This window comes from Heloderma suspectum, chromosome 16 (genome assembly GCF_057233095.1).
Source record: "Heloderma suspectum isolate Gila_16-S chromosome 16, 16-S_ref, whole genome shotgun sequence".
In the NCBI taxonomy this organism is placed as follows: domain Eukaryota; kingdom Metazoa; phylum Chordata; class Lepidosauria; order Squamata; family Helodermatidae; genus Heloderma; species Heloderma suspectum.
In genome coordinates this window covers 12,909,607-12,929,599 of record NC_139473.1, presented here as the reverse complement: position 1 = coordinate 12,929,599, position 19,993 = coordinate 12,909,607, and the positions used below count along the sequence as shown (strand labels likewise).

Genomic DNA, 19,993 nt, shown 5'->3' with positions numbered 1-19,993 from the left:
CCAAATAAGGAACGCGAATGGCAGCTCCCTATGGGGGCCGCCATTAGTGTACATGCTTTTTTTCTTTTTTTAAAAAAAGTCACCCGTGATAGGCTACGTGACGATTAACGTAGCCTATCATGGCTGACTTTGCAGATATAGCCGTGATAGGCTACGTGAATCATCACGTAGCCTATCACGGGGGCGTTTAAAAAAAAAAAAAAAAATGGAGTTCGCAGCCAGGTGAGGCGGGAAGCCTCCTCCCCAGCCTGAATTTTGGCCGGGCGAGGCGGGAAGCCTCCCCCCCGGCCTGAATTTCGGCCGGGGCGAGGCGGGAAGCCTCCCCCCCGGCCTGAACTTCGCGGGGGGAGCAGCGAAGCGCCTCCCCCCCACCGCGAACAACCTTCGAGGACAGGTAAGTGACTTTCGTCCACCCCTAGCTCTCACGCATAGCAAAGTGGGTGGAACATCTGAGCTCCACCTCTAACTTTTCCCGCTTTGCTCTGCGCCAGACTCTAGCATCATTCAGGTCACATCCCCCACTCTCCTCCTCCTCCGGGACCTGAGTTGTCACAGGGGAGGAAAGGAGGGGCTTCAGATTGAGCCATCTGTGTGCCAAGAATCTCTAGCCACTACACTACACTGGCTCTTTGAACATGTGAACAAACTTTTACAAGGCATCCCCCCCCCCAGCAAATATAGAGACAATGACTTTCAGGACATGAACTTCATGGCCAGACTTGCTTCACAGGGATGCCCCTCCGTTATGGTGGCTTCCTCCTATGTTGGCTACAACAAGCAGCCAACCCGGCGGAGCGTCTGAGCCCTGCCCCTAACTTTTCCTGCTTCTCTCTGTGATGAAACCTAGTGTCCCTGAAATCATGCCCCTCCCCCTCCTCCTCCCCCTCTCCCTCCTCCTCCTCCTCCGAAACTTGAGTTCTGACGGTGGAGGAATGGGGGAGCCACTCAGGCTGGGCCATCTGTGTGTCTTGGGAAGAAACTCTCGCCATATCTGGGCTCACTGGGGAGGGTGCCTCCCTCTGTTCTTGCCGGTCCCATTCTGATTCTGAATCTGAGTTGCCAGACATCTCCACATGCTCAGATTCATTCCTGACAGGCAGGTGGCTGAGAGCAGCCACCTCTCCTCTGTTGCACTCTGAGGACATCCTACGACGCCCCAGATGCTCTCATAACTATTTTAAACTTTGAAGTCTAATCTTTTGTGGGCTCAACGTTCGATGCCCTCCGCCTACCCTTTGGCCAGCAGCAAGAGCCAGATAGGGCAAGAGGAGGACATGGGTGATTGCACCTCTGTTTAAAATACAAAACGTAGCTAGATGGTCCTGTGAGTCTGTCTAGCTGACCTAACTTTTGGGGGTGGGGATGGGGCGGGGACTGGAGATGCCATAGGATCCCTCACAACATTCCCTTCCCTGCTCACAAGCATGCCCCCTTTCTCCCTCTCACTTCTCTTATGAGGTTGCGATTGTGACCTTGTAGGAGAAGCTTTCTGTGGTGGCTTGGAGGGGTCAGAGGGTCAGGGATGGAAGATCTCCTTGTCCGCACTCACAGCTCTGTCTTTGGGCACAGAAGAGAAGATCTGCAGCATCCTATGGGACCCCAGATGCTGTCTAGGGGCCATCAGATTGCTCTCATAATTCCTTTAAATTTTGAAGTGTACTTTGAACCACAAGAATGATTGGGTGGGGAGTTCACATACTGAGGACCCACAGGGGCAAGTGTAGTGGATTTGGTATCAATTCCTTACTGAACTCGGTACGGTGGAAATTGTTCTGCCTCTGATATTGACTGGTCTGATTTAGGTGTCCCTACGCAAAGCGGTCAGATGGGATATTTTAAGCTATAAGAAGGTGATCTCTACTGAATGGTACCAGTTTCAGACATGTGCTTTACAATGTATTTAATGGTCTCCTTTTGGGGAGGGGTCAGAAAGGGGGAATGCCCCAACAAAGTCAGTCAGCTTGGACAGCCTGGAGTTATATACGCTATTCTCCAACAGATGTACTTTATGACATGATTTTTGGCTCCAAACAGGGTTTTAAAGGGCTCCCACCCCCTTACCTAGGGAGGTAGTGGGCTCTCCCACACTGGAGGCATTCAAGATGAGGCTGGACAGCCACCTGTCAGGGATGCTCCAACTTGGATTCCTGCACTGAGCAGGGGGTTGGACTCGATGGTCTTACAGGTCCCTTCCAACCCTCCTATTCTAGGATTCTATGAAGCTGGACAGCCACCTGTCAAGGATGCTCCAACATGGATTCCTGCACTGAGCAGGGGGTTGGACTCGATGGTCTTATAGGCCCCTTCCAACCCTACTAGTCTATGATTCTATGAAGCTGGACAGCCACCTGTCAGGGATGCTCCAACTTGGATGCCTGCACTGAGCAGGGGGTTGGACTCGATGGTCTTATAGGCCCCTTCCAACCCTACTAGTCAATGATTCTATGATTCTATGTAGTGATTGCATTTGCTTTAGAGAAAGAAATCTTTCAATTTTCAGTGGGAGAAATGTCAGAAAGTGAGCATCAGCCTCTGCTGTTTCAGTTTTCATCCAATGGTAAAATATGACTTTTGCCTCCTGGATGAAGTCGGAGAATTGAATTGGTTCAAACTCTACCAGGTAGGCAAATGAAATGGTCAATAAATCTTGAAAAGGCACTGGAATCTCTCCAGCCTTAATGGCAATAAAAGATGTACTTCTGGGTGCAGGCTCCCAAATTCTGGAGACATACATTAAATTAGTGGGGAAGTTACGATCTTATCTCCGTGTTAAGAATTCAAGAGGTAAATCCTGTTCAAGGAAGATTCAAATTAATGGATCCTCTCAGAGTGAAACAGGGGGTGGGAAGCTGTTCCATAGGACATTCCCAGGTGTATTCTCACTGCGGCATTTGCCGCAGGAGGAAAGTGGAACTGGTGGGGTCTTTGTGGTATCCACTGAAGGTGGTGGTGGCAGTAGGCCCTCCTGGTGGGGGCAGGGGGGAGTGGCACAATTTGCCACTCCTCCTGTTCTGCTGCCTGAGGCTGGGGCTTCACCCTGTCTCCTGGGAGGGCCGGCCCTGGAACAGAGGGATGGTTGGAGCATATGCGGACTTCAGGCATATAACTAAAACTGTAAATACTGCTGCAAATCCTTCCCAGAAACCAACCCCTTGCTCCACATATCTTCCATAGCCCTAGAAATAATGTCAGTTGAGGTTAAACGTTTAAAGAGAGAGAGAGAGAGAGAGAGAGAGAGTGCAACATTTTGAAGCAACATTAGATACCCGCAAAAGAGTTCATTTAAGGTTTTATGAGGGCTCATTTTTTCAATTGGTTTTGTGCAGTCATGCTGCAGCTCCAAATTCCATTAGCAGGGCATTTAATGAATTAATGAATTTTGACTATGCACAGCCCATCAATGGCAGAAGAATACAATGCAATATGCCAATGAAACTGAAAATGAGATCTGCAGCTGTCTGTAGTGTTTCCAGCTATTCCAGAACATGTAGGATTACAGAGATGGATTACCAGTACAAGCAATAAAATACAATAAAATAAAAAATTAAGCTACCCGCCAGCAGAAGGATGCATGTTCACAGAATACGATGTAGTAGTACAGATGTGCAAGTTATTCAGAAAATTCTAAATCTCAGAAGCGGCTTGGCTAGAGGAAGGATGTTCATATCAGGTGGTTGTTAGCATAGTTTGTACCTAGAATTACCAGCGATAGTTTGTGCAAGTCACGTTTCATTCCAGTTCTCCCTGAATGCTATTCCTAAAAGTCAAGTCAAAGGCTTCAATCCCTGCAAGGGAGAGAGAGCTCCACCCGGGTGGTGGTGGTGGTGGTGGTGGCATCCAATCTTAGATCCCTGCCCCCATCTCCTGCAGGAAATTTCATATCACTTACCTCCATGATAGCACAGAGCTGATGTCAGGAGAAGTAAAAAAAAAAAAGGGGGGGGGCAGATTGGGGAAAGATTGGGATCCCCAGGGTCCTATGCCCTCTGTGTCTCCAGCCATGCTCCAAAACTGAGTGGAAACTTATAGCAGCCCTGGAGCTGGCATAAAGAATAGGTCAATATGCACATCCATGGAAGAGGAAGGAAAGGAGAAAAACCCCACTCCTCCCTCACTTTCACCCTGCCAACATGAGCCTGGCAGGGCGTAAGACAACATGGTGTCTGTGGGCACCAATGTACCCCCCAGACACCTTCCTTGGTGTCCACCAAGGCACCCTACTCCTCCAAATTTTATTTATATATTCTCTTACTGGAAACTCAGATTGCTTCAGACTGAAATGGGAGACTCTAGCTGCTGCCATCTTAATTTCCCATGAATGCCTCTTGGCAGGTTTCTTGTCCTTTGTGATTAGCCAAGCCCACCCATGGCAGCCATTTTATGGCTGTGCCCAGGACACTTTCTCAAAAGTCCAAAAGTGCCCACAGATCCCAAAGGTTGCCTACCCTTGCCATAGGATATGTTAGAGCCACCTGTCCTGTGTTTCATTCCGAGGATGCCCTATGATGTCCCAGATGCAGTCAGAATTATTTTAAATTTTGAAATGTATTCTGAACTGCAAGAAAGATTTGGGTGGGGAGTTCACATATTTAGGACCCACGGGGGGAAATGTAGTGGTTTATGTGATTGTTGCATCTGCTTTAGAGAAAGAAATGTTTCAGTTTTCAATGGGAGAAATGTCAGAAACTGAGCACCAGACTCTGTTGATTCAGTCTCATTAGATGGTAAAATATGAGTTTTGCTTCCTGGATGAAGTCGAATAATTGAATCGGTTCAAACTCTACCAGATAGGCAAATGAAATGGTCAATAAAACTTGAAAAGACGCTGGAATCTCAACTTAATTCTTCAGCCTTGATGGCAATGAAAGATTCTACTTCTGGGTGCAGGCCCAAAAATTCTGGAGACATATATACAGTAGGTTAGTGGGGAAGTAAAGCTCTTATCTGTGTCTTAAGAATTAAGATACTAGATCCTGTTCAAGGAAGATTCAAATTAAATGGTTCAATAAGGACTGTATTTGATATAAAATAATCTTTAGACGTGGTTTAAGCTTGTTCAAAATGCCCGAAATTTCTCCCCTCTTTTAAAAATATTGTAAGTTACTTAAAAATGATAACATGGAAGAAGGAGACATTTATTAATGAAGTCTGGATGGAGTTGGTGCAGGCACTGAAGACTCATGATTTCACAACCTTCTGGGTAACCAAGATAGAGGGACAGTCCTATCAAGAATTTGATTGTCACATTGCAAAAACCATGTGGGATGATGTTTTGGGACAGCAGTTCAATTATTTTGAACTGGTTGATTGCCACCTTGATTGTTGGAATCTGTTGACAAGCAGTCACCTGTGACAATAGATGAAATTTAGTCCCTGAAAGTGCAAATGAAATTAATAATAATAATAATAATAATAATAATAATAATACAGCCCCAGGGGAAACCAATCTTGTAAAGGCCTTTACTGAATGGTGGGCACTGCTACTGGCTTCACGCTTTACTTATATTGATGGTTCAGAAAAAAGTCCCAAGGGAATGGAAGGAGGCAATAATAGTCCTTATATATAAAAAGGGTGGAAGAGAACATTCAGCTAACTACAGAGCTATTTACTTGATGCTGTCGGGGAAGTCTTTGCTAGACATTTTCAAACTAATAAGGCAGGGATCCCCAGTGTGGCGCCCACAGGTCGCAAACGTTGTGCCTATGGGCACCCAGTTTTTATTTTATTTTATTTTACTTTTTACTTTTCCCTATTTTTTAAAAAAAATACATATATGGATTTATATGAAATGCATACAACCTTTTAGCGCAGGAGTCCCCAACATGGGCACCCAAAAATAATACGTTATTATATTTCCCCATTTTTTTTAAAAAAAAAAAATATGCATCCATGGATTTCTATGAAATATATATGACTTTCTAGTAACTATACATGGGCTGCAACAAAAGTGGGCCAAATATCCAAATAAATATCCACTTGAAGGTGACATCTAGATGCCACCCTTTCAAATATTGAAAACGTTTTTAGGTCCTCAATCCATTGCATGATAAGAGGTGGGTGTTAAAAGGGCACGGAGGATCCATTTACGCTGACCGTATGTTAATTTCCATGAAGCAGGTAAATAATTTAAAAGAACGTGTACAGCAGTGAATATTAAAGACTGTTCCAGTACAAAATTTATTTGTGCAACAACCTCCCCACAAAAGGAGAAACTACTGGACATTGTCAAAACTTATGTTAAAAAGAAGCATTAGCTGTATTGCACTGTCAGCAATTTGCCGAATTAAGCAATCCCTTATTAAAGACACATTGCGGTATCCAACAGACATGAAGCAAAAGTCTTCTGCTGAATAAGACACAGCCTAAAATCCATAGATGTGAGAGCTGGATGCCAAAGCAGTGACCCACTGCTTTTTGTGGTGGTGCCCACAGCAGTATCTCAAATTCCTTAATGCGCCCACGGGTACAAAACATTTAGGGACCCCTGTAATAATCTACTGGCATATGAACTAGCTGGCTTTCAAGCTGCTAGTTCTACAATTGATTATTGCTTCCTTTTATGCCATCTTCCACAAAAGTATACTGTAAGTTACACTCAGATTCTGTATGGAGCCTTTATTGATCTTAGCTCTGCATTTGATGCTATCCCAAGACTTTGGGAAAAACCTGAGAAGTTGCAAATAGATAAATGCCTCTTATATCCTGTTCAGGTTCTTTATAATAACAGCTCATATAAAGTTAGGGTTGGTGTCAATGCAGAACTTCCTTATTCTATCAGAACAACAAAGGGCATCTGCCAAGGTTGCATCCTGGGCACCACTGCTTTTTAACACTGGCTGCCAGTCCATTTCTGGGGCTGATTCAAAGTGCTGGTGTTAACATTCAAAGCCCTTAATGGCTTGGGGTCAGGTTATCTGAAGGACTGTCTCCTCCCATATGTGCTTGCCTGGACCCTAAGTTCATCCTCAGTGGTCCTTGTCTGTGGGCCCCTGCCAAAGGAAGTGAGGTGGGTGGCTACCAGGAAGAGGGCCTTTTCTGCTGTGGCACCCCAGCTGTGGAACGAGCTCCCTAGAGAGGTTCACCTGGTGCCTACGTTGTACTCCTTCCAGCGCCAGGTGAAGACCTTTTTATTCTCCCAGTATTTTCACATTTTAGCTTTCTAGTCTTTTAGCTTTGGTGTTTTCAATCTGTATTTTAAATCTCTGCCTTGCTGCTAGGTTTCATTCTGGTTGGACTGTTATATTGTGTTGTTAAGCTGTCATATTTTATATTTCATGCTGTGCTTTGTGGTTTTAATTTTTGTGAACCGCCCAGCCAACTATCCAATGCAATGTGGGCAGAGCAGGGAGGGGATCTTCTCCTCCACACTCCAGCCGCCCTACATTTGTGGCTAGATGGCCGATTTCGGCTGTGTAGCTGGGAGCGGCTCAGAGGGTGGTGGGGGAGAGGCCGGACGATGCATAGGAAGCATCATACCAGTGCTTCTGTCATCCCCTCCCCATCCCCAGGAACGCCCCCTTTCCCCCTGCTCCACGCTGCTTTTCCGAGCACAGAGCCGGGGACAAAACATGCCACCTAGGGGGCAGTGGAGGAAGGTGTGTGGAGGCAGTTTTCTGAGAACTGGATTCAGAGTCCTGGCTCCGAGGTCAGTTCACAAAAACCAAAAAATCCTATGGTTGTCTAGCCACTGTCTAGTGGCCATAGGACTGTGCTCTAAGAATGTCTCTGAGCCCAACATTTGGACCAGAAGCATTCGTAGGAAATGAAGATGCCAACAGGTGGAGGCCCTCACTTCACCTTGAAGCAATCCCAGCTGCCAGTAAGGAAATGACTTAATTTCTTTAACAAGTGGGAGTGGTAGAGCATCTCAGTGGGCACCCAGGAATGTGTCCAAGGGTTCATTGGTGCCTGCAGGCATCACGCTGGCTACCCCTGCATAGCCAATAGATATATCCCCCCATGCAAACTACTTCTCTGTTCTGCTCATCCCTAGATAATATTGTCCTGGTTGTGAAGTGATGAAAATGCTCTGAAATAACCATGTGCTGGATCAATCCTAATTATGGCTGTTGAAGTACTAAAAGCACAACAAGGGGATGGTCCCCTCTATCTCACAGCAGATGGCTTGACTGGAAGAGCATTTGTTCCCTTTTGACTATGATTCTGTGATGTACAAAAGTTGAGCTCTGACCTGATGTTATTTATGGCCCATTTGGGGAAGAGAGGAGGTGGATTCCTATCTTTCAACACATTTTCTTAAAAGAATAATTGTACTGGCAGAGAGATATGAAGCACAGTCTCCTTTCTGTGCAGAGACATCAAGTCAGATTCTATCAGTTGCGGTACAGACGATCCCGGTGTGAGAGATTTACACAACTGCATCGGACCAGTTAATTACAAAATGTATAGTGATTAGTGGGGCCGCAGTGGCTTAGTGGTTAAGACGCTGAACTGCAGACCGGAAGGTCGGCAGGACAGCAGTTCGAGACCCGAGTGCCGCGTGACGGAGTGAGCTCCCGTCTTCAGTCCCAGCTCCTGCCAACCCAGCAGTTCGAAAGCAAGAAATTGCAAGTAGAGAAATAGGTACCGCTTCGGCGGGAAAGGTAACAGCATTCCATGCACCTCGGTGTTCGGTCATGCCGGCCACATGACCACGGAAGCGTCTTCCGACAGCGCTGGCTCCTCGGCTTAGAAACGGGGATGAGCACTGCACCCTAGAGTCGGACACGACTGGTTGGGGACACCTTTTACCTTCTTATAGTGATTAGTGGTATAATTATGCCAATTGATTTGACAAAACAGCCATGACACTTATAAGCAGTCAGTCAATATTTCAGAACAACAACATCAGTTATGCTTGTCAGTCTACAGAACCATGGTGTGTGTCCGCTGTGACTCTATAAAGTCTTTGCCAGGTACTCCTGTAGACATGTCAATAACAAATTACAGTAACTGATAATGTTGAAAACTAATTACCCCCCTTTGTTTTGCCTTATTGACTAGTACACCACTGAAAGAATTTGTCCACTCAGGAAGTGTCATTATTATTCATGAAGAGCAACACAGTTCAAAATAACCTTCTGTACGGTGGACTCCAGCCCATGAAGGCTTATTATGCTATAACAAATGTGTGCATTGGTAAGGTGACACAAGACGCCGTGGTTTTTGAACACAAAAGATTAAGAAGCCCTTCTCCTTCTACACTTGTTCATTTTTCTATAGCCTAGGACAAACCCCTGCTGCCAAGGAGGACCATGTACCCGCCAGAATCTGGCCACACGATTGTGCAAAAGGCAGATGCACGCCAGAAAGATGACCACAGGATCAGCATGGCCACCAGAATAAAATGGAGTTTCCTTCTGCTGCAGGCACCATTTTGTTGCAGAATGGGAGATATATATATATATATATATATATAGAGAGAGAGAGAGAGAGAGAGAGAGAGAGAGAGAGAATGAGAGAGAGAATGAGAGAGAGAAGATAAAATAAAAAATGAGCTTCTGTAAAACATAGATTTACCCATGGAAAACTTAGCTGGTTCAGTCCGGTGACCACAGTATTATTTGGTAAGGACTGAACTGAAGTTATCTACAGCTGAAGGAAAGCCACTCTGTATATGCCTAGGTGCACTATTATTATTTCAGATATTGTAGTTTTATACATCCCACAGCATAAAAAGGTATAAAAGCAGTTCAAGACCCGAGTACCGCGTGACGGAGTGAGCTCCTGTCTTCAGTCCCAGCTCCTGCCAACCTAGCAGTTCGAAAGCAAGAAACTGCAAGTAGATAAATAGGCACCGCCTCGGCGGGAAAGGTAGCAGCGTTCCGTGCACCTCGGTGTTCAGTCATGCCGGCCACATGACCACGGAAGCGTCTTCGGACAGCGCTGGCTCTTCGGCTTAGAAACGGGGATGAGCACCGCACCCTAGAGTCGGACACGACTGGTTGGGGAGACCTTTTACCTTTTTAAAACATAGATTTTCCCATGGAAAGCTTAGCTGGTTCAGTCTGGTGACCACAGTATTATTTGGTAAGGACCGAACTGAAGTTATCTACAGCTGAAGGAAAGCCACTCTGTATATGCCTAGGTGCACTATTATTATTTCAGATATTGTAGTTTTATACATCCCACACCATCCTGCTACTCTATTTTTGCAATGCCTTTCTCTATCCACCACCCCCTTCTTTCCATCTTCCCTTCTTTCTCGAGCTACAATCCTATGCACGTTTACCTCCAAGAAAGGTCTACCGAACTCAGTGGGACTTACTTGGGAGAAGACATACATAGGATCGCACTGTAACTTTGCATTTAAGCTTCCACAAAACTCCCCACCATTACCTCCCCACACTATATTTGCCACAGAAACAATGTGTCCGAAGAAAAGGAAGAGAAACACCCTAAACCTACCTCACAGGGTTGTTGTGAGGATAAAATGGAGAGGAGGGGGACCATGTAAGCCACCTTGGGTTCCTTGCAAGAGTGGGGGGTGGAAAGGTGGGATATAAATGTAATAATAAATAAATAAAAATAAGCAGGGTTTTAGAGGAATTGTTTCAGCACTCCTGTCAGTGTCAAGCCACCTGCGATCTTCCAAGCCTGAAGCCATCCCCCTTTTCCCGGAATACAGAAAGGCCCTATTTTCTCCTCCACCACCTGTTCCTCCATTGGGCCATCTCCCCCCTGCAATCACTGGTGGCTTCTGAGAGCAGTGGCTGCAGCAAGCAAACCGGGGAGTGATTTTTAAGCAAAGAGGGAATAAGCCCCAACAGTCTTCTAACAACAGGACACCATTTTGAAGTTCCAGCACTCACCCTCTCTCTCCAAACTCCTGAAACCCATCATTCTTGCAACCCATCATCCCAACATTCTTAAGCACAAGTAGACCCATTGACTCACTCTCCAGTTGAAGCAGCAGCTTCCGGAGCTCACTGATATATGGCAGGAGGGCGGGTGATTCACAGACGTTAATACGGAGCAGACCAAAAGCCCTGTAACTTCCTTAAGGATTTTAGGGAGCAACGCCCAGAGGCGTCCCCCAGGAATGCCCTGTTTTCACTGCTCCACACTCCTCTTCCAAGTGGGAGCATGGGGCCGTTCCATGCTGCCTGTGAGGCAGCGTGGGAGGGGGTGAAGGTCGGTTCTCAGGCAATCAACCTCGGAGCACGGGCTCTGAGGTCGGTTCCCGGGAACTGACCTATCCTATGGCCATCTAGCCACTGACTAGCAGCCACAGGATTGTGCCCAGCTCTACCTCTCCTTTCCATCAAATGCAGGTGAGGCAGTGACTACCCTGAACCAGTGCTTGCATCTGGTAATGGGCTGGATACGGTCCAATACACTGAGGCTCAATACAGGCAAGATGGAGGTTCTGTTAGCAGGTGGTTCATCTGTCTGGTTAAGCGGCATTCAACCTGCTCTTAATGGGGTTTCACTCCCCCAGAAGGAGCAACTTTACAGCTCATAAATCCATCTCTGCCACATGGAGCCCAAATGTCCCTAGTAACACAAAGTGCTTTTTCTATCAGCCTCGGCTGATATACCAACTGCTACCACTTTGATGGCTAAAAGCGAGGAGGAGCTGAGGAACCTTATGACGAAGGTGAAAGAAGAAAGTGCAAAAGTTGCACTTAACTGGGTTGCAGTTAAACCTCAAAAAAACCAAGATTATGGCAACCAGCTTGACTGGTAACTGGCAAATAGAGGGAGAAAACATGGAGGCAGTGACAGACTTTGTATTTCTAGGCGCAAAGATTACTGCAGACGCTGTCTGCAGCCAGGAAATCAGAAGATGTTTACTTCTTGGGAGGAGAGCAATGACAAATCTTGATAAAATAGTTAAGGGCAGTGACATCACACTGACAACAAACGTCCGCATAGTTAAAGCAATGGTATTCCCCATAGTAACCTATGGCTGCGAGAGCTGGACCATAAGGAAGGCTGAGCAAAGGAAGATAGATGCTTTTGAACTGTGGTGCTGGCGGAAAATTCTGAGAGTGCCTTGGACTGCAAGAAGATCAAACCAGTCCCTACTCCAGGAAATCAAGCCAGACTGCTCAGTTGAGGGAAGGACATTAAAGGCAAAACTGAAGTACTTTGGCCACATCATGAGAAGGATACCCTGGAGAAGATGCTGATGCTAGGGAAAGCGGAAGGCAAAAGGAAGAGGGGCCGACCAAGGGCAAGGTGGATGGATGATATTCTGGAGGTGACAGTCTCAACCTTGGGGGAGCTGGGGGTGGCAACGGCCGACAGGAAGCTCTGGCGTGGGCTGGTCCATGAAGTCACAAAGAGTCAGAAGTGACTGAGTGAATAAACAACGACGGGGATGTAAAATTCAATTCTGTTTGTGTTTCATAGGTTGCCAGGAGCTTTGCGTTCCATCATCCACCCCTCAACGGAATTAGATTTTTTTTTTTCAGTTGCCAAATTTGTGCAAATCCGCACATGCAGAAATGCGCAAAATCCCACAAAATGTGCATTTTCACGCTTTAACCTATGGGGAAAATGCACCTTTTTGGCCATTAAAAACAACAACAATCATTTTGCATATTTTTCTACAATGACTTCCTGAAGGTTAGGAGAATGGTCTGCAAATCTGTGCAATCAGCCAAGCAGGGGAAAAGGAAATCTGCAGGTCAGCTTCATAAAAATCCAAACTCATCTGGTTCTGTTGCAGATTTCTCTGACATCCCTACCAGCTACAACCCTGCCTGAATACACATAGCCTGGCTACAGTTATCTGTACACTGGTAACCTCTCATTTGGATTACTGCAATGTATTATATGTGGGAAGATGGCCTGGAAACTTCACTTCATGAAGAACAGAGCAGTGAGTCTGCTAACTAGAATTGGCTGTTTCGAACACTCTATCAGGAATGATTCTGAGCATGCGGAGATAGCTCAGACCCAGAATGGGAACAGCCAGAACCGGGGGGGGGGGTCCTTCCCCAGTGAGCTCAGATATGGATAGGTGTTCTTGGCACACAGATGGCTCAATCTGAAGCCCCCCCCCCACCTCCCCTGTGAGAACTCAGGTCCTGGAGGAGGAGGAGAGTGTGGGATGTGACCTGAATGATGCTAGAGTCTGGCGCAGAGCAAAGCGGGAAAAGTTAGAGGTGGAGCTCAGATGTTCCACCCACTTTGCTATGCGTGAGAGCCAGTGTGGTGTAGTGGCAAGAGCGTTGGACTGGGAGCCAGGAGATCTGGGTTCTAGTCCCCACTCAGCCATGGAAGCTCACTGGGTGACTTTCGGCCCGTCACAGACTCGCAGCCCAACCCACCTCACAGGGTTGTTGTTGTGAGGATAAAACAGAGAGGAGGAGGATCATGCAAGCCACCTTGGGTTCCTTGCAAGAGGAAAAAAGGTGGGATATAAATGCAATAAATAATAAATATGTAGGAGGGCACAACTATAAGAGAAGGGCATCCACCCCTAAGTTATTCTGGCCAGCAAGTTCTTGTTTCAAACTGCCCACAATGTCTCTGATTCCCACTTGGCTCCTCTATTAATATCTGTAATTGTGTGGAGTAGCTGTTTTCCGTTGTAGCCTGAGAGTCTCCGAGGATTTGCATTTGTAAAGAAATTACAGCTGGTTGTTAACTAATAAAGTAGTGAGCCTGAAGCCTGTTATCTTGGAGTGTGCTGAGTGCGAAGGGGGAGGACCAATGGAACTGACACACTGGCTGCCAGTCACTTTTTGGGCCCAATTCAAAAACTGACCATTGAAGTCCTAAATGGCTTAGGAGAAGTCTACCTGAAGAGCAAAGGGCTGGATGTGCCTGATCTCGTCTGATCTCGGAAGCTAAGCAGGGTCAGCCCTGGTTAGCACTTGGATGGGAGACTGCCTGGGAATCAGGCTTCCTGCACTGAGTAGGGGGTTGGACTCAATGGCCTTGTAGGCCCCTTCTAACCCTATGATTCTATGATGTCGAGCAAAGATCTCGACTGATCTCGGAAGCTAAGCAGGGTCAGCCCTGGTTCGTACTTGGATGGGAGACCGCCTGGGAATCAGGCTTCCTGCATTGAGCAGGGGGTTGGACTCAAGGGTCTTGTAGGCCCCTTCCAACCCTATGATTCTATGACATTGAGCAAAGGGCTGGATGTGCCTGATCTCATCTGATCTCAGAAGCTAAGCAGGGTCAGCCCTGGTTAGCACTTGGATGGGAGACTGCCTGGGAATCAGGCTTCCTGCATGGAGCAGGGGGTTGGGCTCGGTGGCCTTGCAGGCCCCTGCCAGCAGCCCTATGCTTCTATGAAGGGCGCTTTCTCCCATACGTTCCTACCTGATTGCTAAGATAGGCTTTGGAAGTTCCCACTGTCAACAATGGCACAGCAGGCATCACCATTCCCAGTAAGAGAAGCCGGCTCCACGGGTTTTTAGCAGAATTGTCAAATGGGTTGTGACATCATTTCTTTCGTGTGGATAGTGCAATAAGGGAGGATTTTGATTTCAAGAGGTCAAGATAGTTCTCAGGAGAATGGTGACCAACCATGGTTGAATGGTCATCCAGTGGGTTGCCACACCACAGGATCTCGCCTGGGCTTGGAGGCTTCAAGGAGCCCACTCCTGCGTGTCCTGTTTGGTTACTTTGTTGTTGGTTTTTATGAGTGCAAACCACCCAAAGGGCATTTGCCAGTTGGACTGCATACGAACCCTATAAATAAATTAAATAAATGAATAGAACATTTTAACAAATAATAATTGTTGCGAACCACCCAGAGCGCTTCGGCTATTGGGTGGTATAGAAATGTAATAAATAAATACATTAAATAAATAAACAAACAAACACACAAACAAAATGGATAAATAATTTCTTTTAAAAAAAACCCTGCCTATTTTGTGCATGCAAACACACTTCTCATGGTGTGGACAATGTCTTCCCTGTAGACATTAATGAGGGGGTATATAGGGGGACCCCAAAGTAGGATGGACTATATATGTTGGACATGGGGATCAGATTATACCAATGCTTTGTAGTTTGACAGGCTGTTTCTGAGCACAAATCAAGTTTTTCTGTTGACCTTTAGAGCCCAACATACCTGGTCCCTGAATGAACTTCTGTTCCCATATCCACTTCCCATGCACTGAGTTCAAGTGAGGCTTTCTTCAGGTGCCCCCTTCATCTGTGGTGAGATGTGGGGCTACCAGGAAGAGGGCCTTTTCAGGGGTGGCAACCCATATGTGGAATTCCCACATCAGAGAGGGTCTTCTGGTGTTAACTTCTCTATATTTATTGCACGAAGCAAATACCCTTTTGTTCTATCAGGCCATTTAAGTTCTGAGCTTGAAATGTTTTAATCTGCTGCCTTTTACTGTGGTCCTATTGGCATTACTTTCTCCTCCCCCACCCCCTCCTCTATTGCAATTTGGCATTGCTTTCATTTTTATGTGTCCTGTTGTGAACCAGCCTGGGAAATAATTGCATGAAGAACAGTATATATCAGTGCATAAATGTACAAATGAATAAAGCCAGAACCTTTACTGGCCTGGAATTGGATTGATAGTGCAACTCGTGTAAGACTAGTCCAAGTAATGTTATACTACCAGAAGAATAGTTCATGCATCATATAGCCACCCCCACAAGAGACACAAAAGAGAATTCTGTTATGAAACTCCCAATTCTATTACAATACTGAAAGCAGATATATGAATCTACCAAAGAATGTCTGAGGCTAGTGGAAACGGTTTGTTAAAAATGAATGAATTGTCCTTAAAAATCAGTACTGAGTAATCAGCTTTCAATGGTCTGTTTGTCATCTAGAGCAGCGGTCCCCAACCTTTTTGGGCCCAGGGCTGGCAAGGATTCTGGGGGGGGGGATTGCCTCCCCCCCACATGGACCCAAGGTAAGGGGGGTTCCCATACCCCTGCTGCGGCCCGTTCCCTAACAGGCCACAGCCCAGTACCGGTCCGCAGCCTGGGGGAGGACCCCTGAACTAGAGCACCTATCTAAGGCTCTGCTCTTGCCTTCCCCAACCTGGTCCCCTTCAGATGTTTTGGACAACAGCTCACAGCATCCTTAACCACTGGCCATACTGCCTGGGGCTGGTGGGAATTGAAGTCCAAAACATCTGGAGGGATCCCATTAGCCAGCCCTGTTGTTTGTTAAATAGGTTCTGTAATAATAATAATAATAATAATAATAATAATAATAATAATAATAATGACGACAATAACAATAATAATAATATTGACGACAATAATAATAATAATAATAATATAACAGCTTTGGCCAGTAAATCTCTCTCCTCCCCCTTTTAATGAGAAGGAATTACTTCATGCAATGCATAATCATCCTACAGAACAGTGGTGTTCTGTACAGAACTACAGAACAGTGGTGGGCAGAAAGTAGATCTCCAGTTGTTTTGGACTTCAATTTCCAGCATTCTTGACCATTGGCCATGCTTGCAAGGGCTTCTGGGAGTTGAAATAAAAAATATCTGGAAATCTACCTTCTGCCCACCCCTGCTTTAAAACTCAGAGTCAAAAGATGTTATAATGGACATAATTTTGTGAGATTTAGAAAATGGTAATGGGGGAAGGGTTAAATTCCTCCTCCCCCAACGCAGCTTTCCTGACTGAGCTCCATGGGGTTGCTTAACTGGAAGATCTGATCAGAGATCTCCCAGAATTCCCTCTAGTTTGGCCCTAATATGTTGATAGTAGAGGAATATCCTGAGCCATTGACTACTAAATAAAGGGGACAAGCAACAGGGGAGGAATATATCCTGCCTCTCAGTCACCTTGTAACATTGGATAGTGATAACCATAATATATGTAGAAACCAGGTTAAGTAAATAGTTCAGTCCTAGATTTATAGTACAATTCTATGCATCATAAAAGCTTGACCAGCTTATGAAATCATTTCTAGAAGGAAGAGTGGATGTAAAAATGAAAAGACTATAAAAAGAATGAAACGACCATGGGGAAATCTATGTTATGCTTGGTCCTATCTCATTTGCTTGTCACTTTCCTAAGCATGCTTCTTTTAAAACAAACAAATAAAAACTATTGCTCCCCTCAGTATTCACCCCCATCTGTGGAACAAGGTCCCCAATGACGTCCACCTGGAGCCAACATGGTTATCTTTTTGGCACCAGGTCAAGACTTTTCTCTTTCCCCAGGCATTTGGCAGCACACAATGAGTTTTAATCGGTCCTGGATGTGTCTTTAGCTATGGCTGACCAAAGTTGTTTTTAGTTATATGTTGTTTGTGTATATTGTCCATGTTATATGTTGTGTATATGTGTGTATATGTGTATTGTGTATGGATTGTCCATGTTATATATTGTGTATGTGTCTTTAGTTATGACTGACCAAAGTTGTTCTTAGTTATATGTTGTTTGTGTATATTGTCCATGTTTTATGTGGTGTATATGTGTATATGTGTGTGTATGTGTATTGTCCATGTTATATACGTGTACTGTGTATGTATTGTCCATGTTATATGTTGTGTATGTGTATTGTCCATGTTATATATTTGTACTGTGTATGTATTGTCCATGTTATATGTTGTGTATGTGTCTTTAGTTATGACTGACCAAAGTTGTTCTTAGTTATATGTTGTTTGTGTATATTGTCCATGTTTTATGTGGTGTATATGTGCATATGTGTGTGTATGTGTATTGTCCATGTTATATACGTGTACTGTGTATGTATTGTCCATGTTATATGTTGTGTATGTGTATTGTCCATGTTATATATTTGTACTGTGTATGTATTGTCCATGTTATATGTTGTGTATGTGTCTTCAGTTATGACTGACCAAAGTTGTTCTTAGTTATATGTTGTTTGTGTATATTGTCCATGTTTTATGTGGTGTATATGTGCATATGTGTGTGTATGTGTATTGTCCATGTTATATACGTGTACTGTGTATGTATTGTCCATGTTATATGTTGTGTATGTGTCTTCAGTTATGACTGACCAAAGTTGTTTTTAGTTATATGTTGTTTGTGTATGTTGTCCATTTTACGTAAATGGCTTTTAAACCTTGTTCATTTATTTATTTGTTTGTTTAATATTTCTATACCACCCCATAGCCGAAGCTCTCTGGGTGGTTTACAAAAGTTAAAGCATTAAAATACAATATACAAAGATTAAAAGCCATTCACATACAAACATATGGCCGATATATACAACAACATATAACTACAACAGCTTTGAACTAAAAACATTAAAACAAAACAAAACACCAAGAATAAAACACAGCTTAAAACAACACTACTTAAAACAGTATGCAAGAGAGTCAGCAGAATGAACCGGAGTTCTCAAAAGGGAAGGCCTGCCGGAATAAGAGCATCTTTAATGCCTGCTTGAAAAACTTCAGCAAGGAGCATTTCAGCCGGCAGGTCGTTCCACAACTGCGGGGCAGCAAAGGAAAAGGTCCCCTTGCGTGTGGCTGCCGATCTCACATGAGGCAGCCTGAGCAGAGAGCTCTCAGAGGACCGTAGGCAGCGGACTGGGACGTAGGGGAGAAGACGCTATGTTGTATATTGTATTTTAATGTTTTAACTTCTGTAAACCGCCCAGAGAGCTTTGGCGGTATAGAAATGCAATAAATGATGATGATTTAGCAGGAAGCTCTCCTGTTCCTGGAACCACAGATACTGTGGAACATGGGAAGCAGCCTGTATGCCAGCTCAGAACATGCAACCCTCCAGCCACCCTGGACCTTCTGCATGTAAAGGTCCTAGCTGCACTGAGCAGAGGGTTGGACTTGATGGTCTTGTAGGCCCCTTCCAACCCTACTATTCTATGATTCTGTGATTCCAAAGCAGAACCACTGAGCTACAGCTATTTCTCCCATGATGAGGATCATGAAAACAACTAACAGGACTCACCATCCATGTCAAGGCGCTGCATGATAATGGCCAACTCCACCTCGCTGGGCATGTATCCCAATGAGCGCATCGCCATCCCCAGCTCCTGCTTGGAAATGAAGCCATTGCCATCACGGTCCAGGACTCGGAATGCTTCCCGGATTTCTGTAAAGAAGGGGGAGAATTGTTCACTGGTGCATTTGATTGTCTTTCAAATTCCTTTCTGAACCAAGAACAAAGTGACCAGGTTTCCGTACAGACAGATGTTCAAACATCTACAGCCTAGTTGCCTGTAGTGAAGACAGCAGTATCCAAGGAAGCTCGCAAAGAAGATTTTCTAAACTGGGAGAAAATGGAATTGGTAAACTGTGATGAAAGGGATAACAGGACCGCATGTTTAGCCCTTTCCCCCAAAACATGCTGCTACTTTAACCCCCACCATCATGGTTGCTGAGTTCTGCAGAACCTCTGAAATGTTCTGCAGAACCTGTATTCTTGGAGGCTCCAGCATGATTTAGAGCCCTGTATAATCATGGTTCTAAATCATCTGATGAGCCTTTACAAGTACAGGGGGCTCCCTGCTTCAAATATTATGCTCAGCACAGCAAGAACAGCAGGGGTAGAAGGAGTGGATCGAAACATACGGCATCAATGCTTTTGATCACGATTTTGCTGTTGTTGTATCACATGAATAATGCTAACAAGGCACAAGCAGCTACCTCAAGTAGGGACATACTCTGGAGCATGCACATTTTGGTGCAATCCTTCAATTTCTTTGCCTCTTCTGTCCCTTAACATTACCAATGTGGATATGTGCACTCATAAAGCGCTGCAAAAAAAATAATCTTTATGTGTCTGTCTGTATGATTGTCTCAAGATTCTTTTTGGGCAGTGTTGCATTGATGCACTGATGCTCTTGCACATGGATAAAACACCAGTCAAGACAAATACTGAGACAACTGCATCAAGGTTGCTGTTTTTGTAGTGGTTCCCCCCTCCATCAATTAAAATGTGAGCAGTGGTAATGTAGGAGAGGAGAAAGACATGGATGAACTTGAAGGGACTGAATGCTGCAATAACTTGCACAGCAGAAGGTATGTTAGCAAGTCAGTGGCCGAAATGTAATTAAGGACTGGTATGCAGCCTGACCTATGATGGTGTTATTAACAGT

At 45.1% G+C, this 19,993-nt stretch overlaps 1 protein-coding gene across 2 annotated transcripts in view; it reads right to left on the bottom strand.

The window, feature by feature from the left end:
- The window catches only part of LOC146334970 (calcium-binding protein 8), a 102,757-nt gene that overhangs the window by 33,489 nt on the left and 49,275 nt on the right, over nucleotides 1–19,993 (bottom strand). For both annotated transcript variants that reach the window (XM_084823305.1, XM_084823306.1), the window contains exon 2: nucleotides 18,844–18,987. In XM_084823305.1, the coding sequence (XP_084679431.1) occupies nucleotides 18,844–18,987 (144 nt within the window). The remainder of the gene's footprint in view (nucleotides 1–18,843; nucleotides 18,988–19,993) is intronic.